This window comes from Stomoxys calcitrans, chromosome 2 (genome assembly GCF_963082655.1).
Source record: "Stomoxys calcitrans chromosome 2, idStoCalc2.1, whole genome shotgun sequence".
Lineage (NCBI taxonomy): Eukaryota > Metazoa > Arthropoda > Insecta > Diptera > Muscidae > Stomoxys > Stomoxys calcitrans.
In genome coordinates, this window is record NC_081553.1 from 211,959,811 (window position 1) to 211,973,344 (window position 13,534).

The 13,534-nt window shown below is 37.2% G+C and overlaps 2 protein-coding genes across 15 annotated transcripts in view; one reads left to right on the forward strand and one right to left on the reverse strand.

Annotated features, from left to right (window-relative positions):
- Positions 1-13,534, forward strand: part of LOC106080680 (trichoplein keratin filament-binding protein) — a 164,618-nt gene that overhangs the window by 38,112 nt on the left and 112,972 nt on the right. The gene's annotated exons all lie outside the window — the stretch shown is intronic.
- Positions 1-13,534, reverse strand: part of LOC106088800 (glutamic acid-rich protein) — a 50,488-nt gene that overhangs the window by 6,930 nt on the left and 30,024 nt on the right. For 8 of the 9 annotated variants that reach the window (XM_013254488.2, XM_059362949.1, XM_059362945.1 and 5 more), the window contains 5 exons: positions 2,590-2,716; positions 2,442-2,531; positions 2,046-2,328; positions 1,496-1,990; positions 1,260-1,376 (listed from right to left, as the gene is read on the reverse strand). In XM_013254488.2, coding sequence (XP_013109942.2) covers positions 1,260-1,376; positions 1,496-1,990; positions 2,046-2,328; positions 2,442-2,531; positions 2,590-2,716 — 1,112 coding nt within the window. The remainder of the gene's footprint in view (positions 1-1,259; positions 1,377-1,495; positions 1,991-2,045; positions 2,329-2,441; positions 2,532-2,589; positions 2,717-13,534) is intronic. The other variant, XM_013254486.2, reaches the window with a different exon arrangement.

The window sequence follows — 13,534 nt, forward strand, 5'->3', positions numbered from 1 at the left end:
ACTGCCAAATAAATCTACCAGAAAGCTGTTTTAAGTTTTGTGAATATCGGTGTTAATGTATACTTGGAAGAGGTTCAGCATTTTGCCACTATTTCTCGTTTGTTTGTTGTCCATTTTTGCTCACACACACACGCATACCAGTATGCATGTTTTACATTACAACCATGCACAACATGACAACATGTACAGTTAGATGCGTGACTTATGTTATGTTAGGCTTTTCGACATCCGTATCGCATATGGTCCAGATCGGTTTATTTTTAGATAAATCTACTAAAAAGATCAATATTTTGTTATGTACAATTGAATAAAGACTTGTACTTATTTGTATTTGGTCCAAATCGGAACATATTTCGATACAGCTGCTATGTGGCCTAAGGTATGCATTTTTCACCGGATTTTGACGAAAGGTGATTTACATATGTACCCGAGGTGGTGGGTATCCCGGCCGAACTTGTTCTTTTTCATAGATGTAATGAAAACATTTTATAAACAGTAAAACAGGGTTCCATTATTATAATAAATATTATTTTAAATTTTATGAAATTTTTTCTTAAATATTATGAAAAATACTCATAAATGTTATGAAAGTTTTTCATAAATGTTATGACAACTTTTCATAAACTATTTGTTTGATTTTCATAAATATTATGACATGTTTCATTTATGAAACAGATTTATGAAACGTGTTTCATAAATGTTATGAAAAGTTTCATTGGGACGTATTTAAACATTATTTTCATAAATGTTATGACAAAATCATTTATATCATGAACATTTTTCTTTCTGCGTCTGAGGACAAAAAGATATAGGCCATCTTTGAACCATGCTATTTGTTTTATAGCATGTAACTCGATTTCAAAAGGCAGACAAACATCATGTATACTTTGTAGGCCCAACTCTTCGGTGATGGGAATACAAAAATTAACCTAATTTTTGTTTTCAAGAACATTTGGTAGATTTTTTTTAATTGCGGTAGGAAATATTTTTTTTGAGTGGCAACACTGGTTTTGACATACGAAAACACGCACCAGGGTTCGGAGTTTTCTTAGATCCATATGCCATTGCCAGGATGAATAAATATGTGCATGGAGAGGAAACCGATGACCAATTTAGAATTTACCGGGTACAGTTTATGTGCAACAAAATTTTTACCCAATGCTCTCTGCTTAGTTTTGAATAAGGTGAACACATATACATACATACACACATATGTTTTCAGGGGACAAACACACACAGTTGATCGATTAGATATCTACCTTATGTCGGCCATTGCAATGATTAAATGTTTGTGGATCATAATCGTCTTCATCATAACCATAATAATAATTGTTTTGCGTTGAACTATTAGCATGGCCATGTAGGGTGCATATGCCCTTGAATGTAAAGCATAAGAAGAAAAGCATTTCATAGTTAAGCAGTAGCAGCAAAATAGCACTGGGCGAGAGTTAGTGAGAAAAACATAGGCCACAATTATTTTTACAATTGCACATACCTGTAAGGCCAAAGCCAATTTTCTTTCCAGGGATTGTATAAGTCTCTTTTGCTCTTCAATTTGGGTTTTGGCCTGATCCAGCAGTTCACCTGTTACCAAATATTTAGCTTCCAAATCTTTGGCATGTCTGCGGGATTCTTCGGATTCCTTTTTCAGTGAATTGACAAAAGATTCTTCGGCATCGGGAGTGGTCTCCATGGTGGCCACAATAATGCGAGAGCCATACTCAAGAGTTTTATCGCGGGATTTTTCGCGTTCCAGCTCAGCTTCCAGAGTAGCAATTTTGGCTAGAAGTTTTTTATTTTCTCTATCTTGGGCCTCACGATTGCGCAATTCAAAGGCCAGCATTTGTTTGGTACTCTGTAGATCTTCGCGCAGCAAATCAATATCATCCAATTCATCAGAACTGGAGACATCCACCAAGGCGGAGACAATGCTGCCAGCTCGGGATAAAGCATTGGCCGTTGTTGTGGTTGAGGCGGCACCATCCGTAGTCTAGGTGGATAAACAAAAAGTTATGTTTTGCTAAGGATGTTATAGTTTTGCTTACATCTGCTGAAGCCGCGGCGGTATCAGCTGCCGCTATGGCTGCTGCCAACATATTCACTTTCGATTGGGATTTTTGCAATTGCTCTTCAATGGTCATTTGCCGGCGGAATTTACGCAGACCCTCAATGATGGGTTTGCTGCGATCATTTGTTTGGGTTGGCTTTAGACGTACACCCGATTGAATTTGTTTCAACAATTTATTGTGGGAATTTTGTTTTTCGGTTTCGTAAATGAATTTATTGTCCACCTTGGTCATTGATTTGCAAGTGAGTATGGGTTGAGATCTAAAATTATAAACAAATGAATGAAGAAACGAACGAACGAACCAACAAAGTTGTCATGTCACTCAAGCAAGCATAATTATGGTATGGCATTAGCATGTGCGAACTTATTCTACCTGTCATTGCATTCTACATGTCGCAGTTTGCGGCCACTTTCCACCTCCTTCATCATTTCGGACCAATCAGGACGACGGCGAGGTCGAGTTCTACAAAATCAACACACATAAGTATTTGAAGGGAGGTTTCATGAATGTTATGACTTACTTTAGTTTTTCCAAGGCCTGCTTTTGAGCTTCACTAAGTGCACGTTTTTCACCTTGTTTTCCCAATGGCGGTGGTGGTGGTGGAGGAGCCTTGGGCACCAGTGAGGGCAATGGTGGTGGTGCAGGAACTATTACAATAACAATTGACAAAGAAATTAGAAAAAAGGAGAAGAAAAACTTGCGTTAGAAATCAATCAATTGAACGAATGCTGTTGATGATGATCGCAAATCCGTCAACCGTTGGTCAATTCACACCAAATTCAAATGGATGGACATTTTCTGATCACCGAAACTTAGCTGCTCTTTTTCTTAGTATGAATAAATGCTTAGAAATATATACATACATACATACTTATACTAGATTCAGGCATATTTACATATAGCGTTAATTGGTAGTCGTCTTCACATTCAACCATTCATATCCGTATATATGTATATGTAAAATCTTATATATCTTTATACAATACTTAGTATAATTATTGGCATTTGTCATAATTTTTTTGCATTTTTACAAAATCCAAATATTTAGAAAGCTTATTTATTTTTTTTTTTATTTTAATTATTTTTGAAAAAAGCAAAATTAATTTGTTATATTTGTTCATTATCACTTATAGTCTATATACATATTTTTTTTTTTTGAAAATTAAACATAAATTATTATTTTATTTTATAATTTCGGCGAATGTGGTGATTTAAAAACCTTACTGAATCATCGGAATCATAACAAAACCAAACATATTTTTTTTAAAGTATGTTTCATTTCGTTTGCAGAAACATAAAATTCTTAAGTTTATGTTTCTTTTCAAAAATCACACAAAGCATTTCCTCTGAGAAGAGTAAAAAGCATGTAGGCAAAATAAATGGATCGCGTTTTTCCAATTCTTTGTACGATTTCTATTTATAAGCTAAAGTTGGTTTGCTTAGGTTAAAGTGGCAGTCTGGCCTCAGACTCACAAAGATGTTTTCGTCCATTGTGATACCACAGGAACAGAAGAAGGAGGATGCCTTCTAGTTTCTACCACTGAATCATCCAAATTGCTTTAAAAAGCCCAACAACTTGCGAATGTTCACATCCCCGAAATTGGATAAGTTTCATAGAATGAGAACCTAAAGTGGAACTCCTTCTGATTGCCAGTGCGGGGCACACACACTCAGTTGATGTTCTATAGAATCTCGACATCTGCAAAAGTCGTTACTTGCAACCTTTAGTCTGTCAGCATTGAAACTGAAACGCCTGTTCCAGGATGAAATATTCACATTGCAGCTGTTCCAGGGCTGCAGAGTCGGGGAATTTTGACTCGACTCCGACTCCGGGAAGATTGCTCGACTCAGACTCCGAAGCCAATTCCAAGCACTTAAAATTTTAATATTTTTTCTTTTAATTTTTTTTTTTTAATTTTTTTTTTTTTAATTTATAAAAAAAAACCAATAAGAAAAGGCAAAATACTATATAATACCCTACACCACCCAGTATAGGTAATACTTTTTATACCCTTCACCATAGGATGGGGGTATACTAATTTCGTCATTCTGTTTGTAACACCTATATGCGTCTAAGACCCCATAAAGTACATATATTCTTGATCGTCATGTCATTTAACTCGATCTAGCCATGTTCTTGTCCGTCCGTTTGTTTGTCGAAAGCACGCTAACTTTCGAGGGAGTAAAGATAGGCCCTTGAAATTTTGCGCAAATACTGTAGGTCGGTTGGGATTGTAAATGGGCAAAATCGGTCCATGTTTTGATATAGCTGCCATATAAACCGATCTTGGGTCTTGACTTCTTAAGGCCTCTAGAGCCCGCAATTCTCGTCCGTCCGCGCAATAACTGCGCTAAGTATAGTTTAAATCGGTTCATAACCTGATATAGCTGCCATATAAACAGATCTTGGGTCTTGACTTCTTCAGCTTCTAGAGGGCACAATTCTTATCCGAATTTGCACGTGGTGGTTTGGTATCACTTGCAACAACTTTGCTAAGTGTGATTTAAATCGGTTTATAACCTGGTATAGTTGCCATATAAACCGATCTTGGACCTTGACTTCTTGAGCCGCTGGAGGGCGCAATTCTCATCCGATTTAGTAGAAACTTTGTACAACGGCTTCACCCATGACCTTTACGATGCATGTTCAATATGGTCTTTATCGATCTTTAGCCTGATACAGTTCCCATATAAACCGAAGGCCCAATTCTTATCCAAAGGGACTGAAATATTACGCTATGACTTCTACTATGGTCTTCAAAATTCAATTCACTTATGGCCCGAATCGGAGTATAACTTGATATATCTCCAATAGCCTAACAATTCTTATTCATTATTCTTTATTTGACTAAAAAAGATACCGCGCAAAGAACTAGACAAATGCGATCCTTGGTGGAGGGTATATAAGATTCGGCCCGGCCGAACTTAGCGCGCTCTTACTTGTTATCTGTAGAACTTATCTCGAAATTTAGTCACTTTAATTTGGATACCTATTGGAATATTAAATAGAACCTTGTAAGATTTTCTTACGATAGGACAACAAATTTGGATTTCCACATCCTAAAAGGCCATATCGGATAAAAGATTATATGGAAGTTATGTGGAAACCTGTGCCAATTTTGATGACACATACTGGGACCTCAAATAGAACATCCCACGTAAAGATGTGACCAAAATTGCAGCTTTTACTGCCTTTAAAGTTCACATCGGATGAAATATACACATTGCAGCTGTATCTAAATCAGGACCGATTTTTATGAAATTTTCACACATATGAAGACGTTAAATAAAACACCCCATGTCAAATTTTGTAAAGTTCGGACCAAAATTGTGGCTGCTACAGCCTTTAAACTCCATATCGGATAAAATATATATATGGGGGCTATATCTAAATCTGAACCGATTTCTGTGAAATTTTGCACACATATCTAGACGTGAAATAAAGCACCTCATGCTAAATTTTGTAATTGTGGCTTCTACAGCCTTAAAAGCCCATATCGGATGAAAGATATATATGGGTGCTATATCTAAACCTGGCACGATTTTTATGAAATTTTGCACACATATGAAGATTTCAAATAAAGCACCTCTTGCCGAATTTTGTAAACATCGAACCAACATTGTGGCGTCTACAGCCTTAAAAACCCATATCGAATGAAAGATATAAAGGGTGATTTTTTTGAGGTTAGGATTTTCATGCATTAGTATTTGACAGATCACGTGGGATTTCAGACATGGTGTCAAAGAGAAAGATGCTCAGTATGCTTTGACATTTCATCATGAATAGACTTACTAACGAGCAACGCTTGCAAATCATTGAATTTTATTACCAAAATCAGTGTTCGGTTCGAAATTTTGACAAATTTTGTTCAGCGATGAGGCTCATTTCTGGTTGAATGGCTACGTAAATAAGCAAAATTGCCGCATTTGGAGTGAAGAGCAACCAGAAGCCGTTCAAGAACTGCCCATGCATCCCGAAAAATGCACTGTTTGGTGTGGTTTGTACGCTGGTGGAATCATTGGACCGTATTTTTTCAAAGATGCTGTTGGACGCAACGTTACGGTGAATGAACACATTTCGAACCGAACACAGATTTTGGTAATAAAATTCAATGATTTGCAAGCGTTGCTCGTTAGTAAGTCTATTCATGATGAAATGTCAAAGCATACTGAGCATCTTTCTCTTTGACACCATGTCTGAAATCCCACGTGATCTGTCAAATACTAATGCATGAAAATCCTAACCTCAAAAAAATCACCCTTTATATGGAAGCTATATCTTAATTTGAACCTATTTTGTTAAAAATCAATTGCGTTTGTCCATGGGCGAAATCGGACAACAAATGCGACCTGTAACTTGATCACAAGAATACATGGACAGACAGACGGACATAGCTAAATCGAATCAGAAATGATTCTAAGCCGATCGGGCCAAGCCGAATCTTGGGTTAAATTTCAGTCATATCGGAGGGAAATTTAGGCTTCTAAGGGCGTAAGAAGTCAAATCCGAGGATCGGTTTATATGGAGGCTATATGTGTTTATAGACCGATTCAGATCGTACTTGGCATGTATGGTGGAAGTCATAACTTAAGTTTTTGTTTAAAATTTCAGCCAAATCGCATGAAAATATAGGCTACTAAGGGCTCAAGAAGTCATATCGGGGGATCGGTCTATCTGACAGCTATATCTTAATATAGTCCGATCTGAGCCATATGTTAGGAGGCTTTAAATAACCCACTGTTTCAAATTTCATTGAAATCGGATAAAAATAAAGTTTTTATGGGCTTCAGACCCTTTATCGGGAGATCGGTCTATATGGCTGCTAAAGGGTGATTTTTTTGAGGTTAGGATTTTCATGCATTAGTATTTGACAGATCACGTGGGATTTCAGACATGGTGTCAAAGAGAAAGATGCTCAGTATGCTTTGACATTTTATTATGAATAGACTTACTAACGAGCAACGCTTGCAAATCATTGAATTTTATTACCAAAATCAGTGTTCGGTTCGAAATGTGTTCATTCACCGTAACGTTGCGTCCAACAGCATCTTTGAAAAAATACGGTCCAATGATTCCACCAGCGTACAAACCACACCAAACAGTGCATTTTTCGGGATGCATGGGCAGTTCTTGAACGGCTTCTGGTTGCTCTTCACTCCAAATGCGGCAATTTTGCTTATTTACGTAGCCATTCAACCAGAAATGAGCCTCATCGCTGAACAAAATTTGTCAAAATTTGAACACATTTCGAACCGAACACTGATTTTGGTAATAAAATTCAATGATTTGCAAGCGTTGCTCGTTAGTAAGTCTATTCATGATGAAATGTCAAAGCATACTGAGCATCTTTCTCTTTGACACCATGTCTGAAATCCCACGTGATCTGTCAAATACTAATGCATGAAAATCCTAACCTCAAAAAAATCACCCTTTATATCTAAATATAGACCGATGTAATCCATATTTAGGTCAGATGTCGTGAGGCTTAAAGTAACCCACTGTTTCAAATTTCAGTGAAATCGGGTAATAAATAAGGCTTTTATGGGCTTCAGATCCTTTATCGGCAGATTGGTCTATATGGCAGATATATCCAAATATAGTCCGAACTGAACCATATTTGGGTCTTATGTTGGGAGGCTTTAAATAACCTACTGTTTCAAATTTCATCGAAATCTGCTAATAAATAAAGCTTTTATGGGCTTCAGACCCTTTATCGGCAGATAGGTCTATATGGCAGCTATATATAAATATTGTCCGATCTGAACCATATTTGGGTCTTATGTTGGGAAGCCTAAAAATACTCACTGTTTTAAATTTCAGCGAACTCGGCTGAAAAATAAAGCTTTTGTGGGCTTCAGACCCTTTATCAGGAGATCGGTCTATATGGCAGCTATATCTAAGTATAGTCCGATCTGAACCATATTTAAGTCAGATGTTGGGAGGCTTTAAATAACCCACTGCTTCAAATTTCATCGAAATCGGGTAATAAATAGAGCTTTTATGGGCTTCAGACCCTTTATCGGCAGATCGGTCTATATGGCAGCTATATCTAAATATAGTCCGATCTGAAGAATATTTAGGTCATATGTCGGGAAGCCTTAAACTCCTCGCTGTTTAAAATTTCAGCAAAATCAGATAAAAAAGAAGGCATTTATGGGCATTAGACCCTTTATCAGCAGATCGGTCTATATAGCAGCTGTATCGAAATATGGTCCCATTTGGCCCATTCAAGAACTTAACCAGCATGCAGAAAAAGATGTATCTGTGCCATATTTGAGCTCAATATCTCAATTTTTGAAGACTGTAGAGTGGTTACAACAAAAGGACGGAAAGGCGGACATCGTTAAATCGTCTTAAAATATTACGACGATCTGAAATATATATACTTTGTAGGATCGGAAATTTATATTGCGATGTGTTGCAAACGGAATGACAAAATGAATATACCCCCTTAGACTACGGTGGTGGGTATAAAAAGCAAGTTTTTCAATAAAGACCAATCAATGAAAATACTTTTTTTGACCAAAAAATGCCAAAAATACACTTTTTTATACCCTTCATTATAGGATGGGGGCATAATATTTCGTCAATCCGTTTGTAACACCTCGAAATATGCGTCTAAGACCGATTTACGCCACGTCCATCCATTCGTCTGGCCGTCCGTATGCCTGTCCGTCCCTCCGTATGTCTGTTTGTCTGTCCGTCCGTCCGTCTCTTCGACGCTAACTTTCGAAGGAGTCAAGCTAGGCGCTTGAAATTTTGCACAAATACTTCTTATTAGTGTAAGTCGGTTGGGATTGTAAATGGGCCACATCGGTTCATGTTTTCATATAGCTGCCATATAAACCGATTTTGGGTTTTAACTTCTTTAGCCTCTAGAGGGCGTAATTCTTATCCGATTTGGCTGAAATTATGCACGAAAGTCCTTCCTGCCAAATTTCGAGAGAATCGGTTAACAAATGGCAATTTTATTGCATAATTAATGCAAATCGGACGAACATATATATGGGAGCTATATCCAAATCCGAACCGATTTTCTCCAATTTCAATAGGCTTTGTCTTTAGGGCGAAAAACATGCCTGTACCAAATTTTAAGACGGTCGACCTGTACTTGTACACAAATTAACATGGACAGACGGACAGAAAGACAGACAGACAGACGGACATAGCTTAATCGAATCAGAAAGTGATTATGAGTCGATCGGTATACTTATCAATGGGTCTATCTCTCTTTCTTCTGGGTGTTACAAACAAATGCACAATGTTATGATACCCTATACCCCAGTAGTGGTGTAGGGTATACAAATGAAAATCGAACCATAAATGCCTTCGTAAATGCGAAGTATCGATCAAAATTGCAAAAAAAATTTAAGGTCGAATATTTCAGAAACTAGTGCAGATATTATAGACCTCAAGCGGACTTTTTTGTAGGGATTTTTGAGCACTTTTTTTTTTTTTTTTTTTTTTTTTTATTTATTTTCATTACAACTGAGTTACACTCATCTAGTAATTTTAAGATAGCGTATAGATAAATAATACAAACTAGAGAATTTAGCCTAGTTCGAATTCATTTTGTGGAAATAGTTCAGTAACTACATCCTAGTTCTTGGGATTTAGGGCCTCTTAAGGGACTAGATCCATTGGTATAGTTCTTTGAAGTCTTCTGGTGGCTGGATAGTTTCGAACAATATTATTTAAGTCAGAGTTAACGTGACTATGTAACTTGTTCGCATGTTTCAGGGCGTGAATGGATATTTCCTCTGATATTGTCCTCACTCCCAAGTCTCTGTGCAGATCGGTGTTTCGTATGTACCAAGGTGCATTAGCAATGGTACGAAGGATTAAATTTTGGGTTTTTTGAATCTTTTCTACTTCATTCTTGGCAGCGCAACCCCAAAGTTGTATTCCGTAGGTCCATATTGGTTTAATCATTTGATTATACAAAAGAAGTTTGTTTTGAATCGATATTCTATTGTCCACTAGCATCCAGTACAGCTCTGAGAATTTTATTTTTATTTCCTTATTTTTTTTCTTCACGTGCTCTTTCCATTTAATTTTAGTGTCTAGGGTCATTCCCAAATATTTTGCTGTGTTTGCGAATGGTATTACTTTACCATTTAGATATAATGGTAAATAACGAAGCTCTTTGTTTGTGAAAAGTATGTGGATTGACTTGTTTTCATTTAGATTCATCCTCCATTTGTTTATCCAAAGTAAAATGTCCGACAGAGCTGCTTGAAGTTTATTTGTAGCTTCAATTTCACTATTGGCAGTCGTAAGAATTGCAGTGTCATCGGCAAATGTTGCAATTGTTGCATCAGGCGGGTTTGGTATATCTCTGGTGTAAAGAAGGTATAAAACAGGGCCTAGGACACTCCCCTGAGGTACTCCAGCCTTTATTGGTTTCAGTTTTGAATAATTATTTTCTATTTTTACTCGAAAGTGTCTGTTGGTTAAGTATGATTCCAAGATTTCATAAAATTCCTTTGGGAGATCGTTATGAAGTTTGGTTAAGAGCCCTTGGTGCCAAACTTTGTCAAATGCTTGTCCCACGTCTAAAAACACGGCAGAGCAGACGAGTTTGTTTTTTGAGCACTATCCAGCAAAAACTTTTGGAAATCGAACCACAAAATTTCCAAATACCGAGATGACCAATTTTAGGGCCCTACCAAAAGGCGCCCCGATAACCTAGGGCCTTGAAAATTTTCCACACGTACTCGGTAATACCTCAGCTCTAATCATTCCATATTTCCCTAACCATTCTCACACGCCATGTTTTTTACTAGTTATACCCACCACCGAAGGATGGGGGTATATTCATTTTGTCATTTCGTTTGCAACACATCGAAATATCCATATATATATATATATATATATATATATATATATATATATATATATATATATATATATATATATATATATATATATATATATATATATATATATTCTTGAACAGGGTCAAAATCTACGACGATCTAGCCATGTCCGTCCGTCTGTATGTTGAAATCACGCTACAGTCTTTAAAAATAGAGATATTGAGCTGAAACTTTGCAAAGATTATTTTCTTTTCTATAAGCAGGTTAAGTTCTAAGATGGGCTATATCGGACTATATCTTCATATAGCCCCCATATAGACCGATCCGCCGATTTAGGGTCTTACGGCTATAAAAGCCACACTTATTACCCGATTTTGCTGACAGTGAGTTGTGTTGGGCCCCTCGACATCTTTTTGCAATTTGGCCTAGATCGGTCCAGATTTGGATATAGCTGGCTATAGACCGATCTCTTGATTTAAGGTCTTGCGCCCATAAATGGCGCATTTATTGCCCGATTTATTCCAAATTTGGGACAATAAGTTGCGTTAGGCCCCTTGACATCTCTCTTCGATTTGGCTCAGATCGGTCCAGATTTGGATATAGCTGCCATATAGACCGATCTCTCGATTTACGGTTCTGGGCCCGTAAAAAGCGCATTTATTGTCCGATGTCGCCAAAATTTGGGACAGTGAGTTGTGTTAGGCCCTTCGACATCAATTTGGCTCATATCGGTCCAGATTTGAATATAGCTGCCATATAGACCGATCTCTCGATTTAAGGTTTTGGGCCCATAAAAGGCTCATTTATTGTCCGATTTATCCAAAATTTGGGACAATGAGTTGTGTTAGGCTCCTTGACATCCCTCTTCAATTTGGCCCAGATCGGTTCAGATTTGGATATAGCTGCCATATAGACCGATCTCTCGATTTAAGGTTTTAGAGCCATAAAAGGTGCATTTATTATCCGATTTCGCCAAAATTTGGGACAGTGAGTTGTGTTAGGCTCTTCGATATCCCTCTTTAATTTGGCTCAGATCGGTTCAGATTTGGATATAGCTGCCATATAGACCGATCTCTCGATTTAAGGTTTTGGGGCCATTTAAGGTGCATTTATTGTCCGATTTCGCCGAAATTTGGGACAGTGAGTTGTGTTAGGCTCTTCGATATCCCTCTTCAATTTGGCTCAGATCGGTCCAGATTTTAATATAGCTGCCATATAGACCGATCTCTCGATTTAAGGTTTTGGGCCCATAAAAGGCGCATTTATTGTCCGATTTCGCCGAAATTTGGGACTTTCTTCAATTTGACCCAGATCGGTCTAGATTTGAATATAGCTGTCATATAGACCGATATCTCAATTTAAAGTCTTGGCCCCATAAAAGGCGCATTTATAATTCGATTTCACTGAAATTTGACACAGTGACTTATGTTAGGCTTTTCGACATCCGTGACGTATATGGATCAGATCGGTTTATTTTTAGATATAGCTACTTAAATGACCAATATTTTGTTATACACAATTGAACAATGACTTGTAACTTATAAGTTTTTGGCCCAAATGGGAACTCATTTCGATATATCTGCTATGGGGCATAAGGTATGCATTTTTCATTGGATTTTGACGAAAGGTAGTTTACATAAAGGGTGATTTTTTTGAGGTTAGGATTTTCATGCATTAGTATTTGACAGATCACGTGGGATTTCAGACATGGTGTCAAAGAGAAAGATGCTCAGTATGCTTTGACATTTCATCATGAATAGACTTACTAACGAGCAACGCTTGCAAATCATTTTCAGTGAATGGGCCCTAGAAAAGTTGGCAGAAAATCCGCTTTTTTATCGACAAATTTTGTTCAGCGATGAGGCTCATTTCTGGTTGAATGGCTACGTAAATAAGCAAAATTGCCGCATTTGGAGTGAAGAGCAACCAGAAGCCGTTCAAGAACTGCCCATGCATCCCGAAAAATGCACTGTTTGGTGTGGTTTGTACGCTGGTGGAATCATTGGACCGTATTTTTTCAAAGATGCTGTTGGACGCAACGTTACGGTGAATGAACACATTTCGAACCGAACACTGATTTTGGTAATAAAATTCAATGATTTGCAAGCGTTGCTCGTTAGTAAGTCTATTCATGATGAAATGTCAAAGCATACTGAGCATCTTTCTCTTTGACACCATGTCTGAAATCCCACGTGATCTGTCAAATACTAATGCATGAAAATCCTAACTTCAAAAAAATCACCCTTTATATACCCGAGGTGGAGGGTATCCGAAGTTCGGGCTGGCCGAACTTAACGCCTTTTTACTTGTTTTTTTTTTCTTTTTTGATTTTCTCCCACTGTGCGACATGTGATTGGTTTTTATTGGCAAATTTGCCTATAAAACATGCCCGGAATTCCAAATGAAGTGTGAATTTCCATACATATGTATGTATAAATGTATGGATATAAACATTACTAGGTGGTAAGTGAAAATGTTTTTCTGGAATAAAACCAAAAAAAAAAAAATAAAAATCGGACACTTTATACACCATGGCAAAAATCCTATTAATGGCATGACCCATTTACTAGTGTAGAGTAGTAGTAGTAGTGGTAGTTTTGTATGTCCATTTGTTGTAGGTGTTTAATAATTGATAACATCTGTTA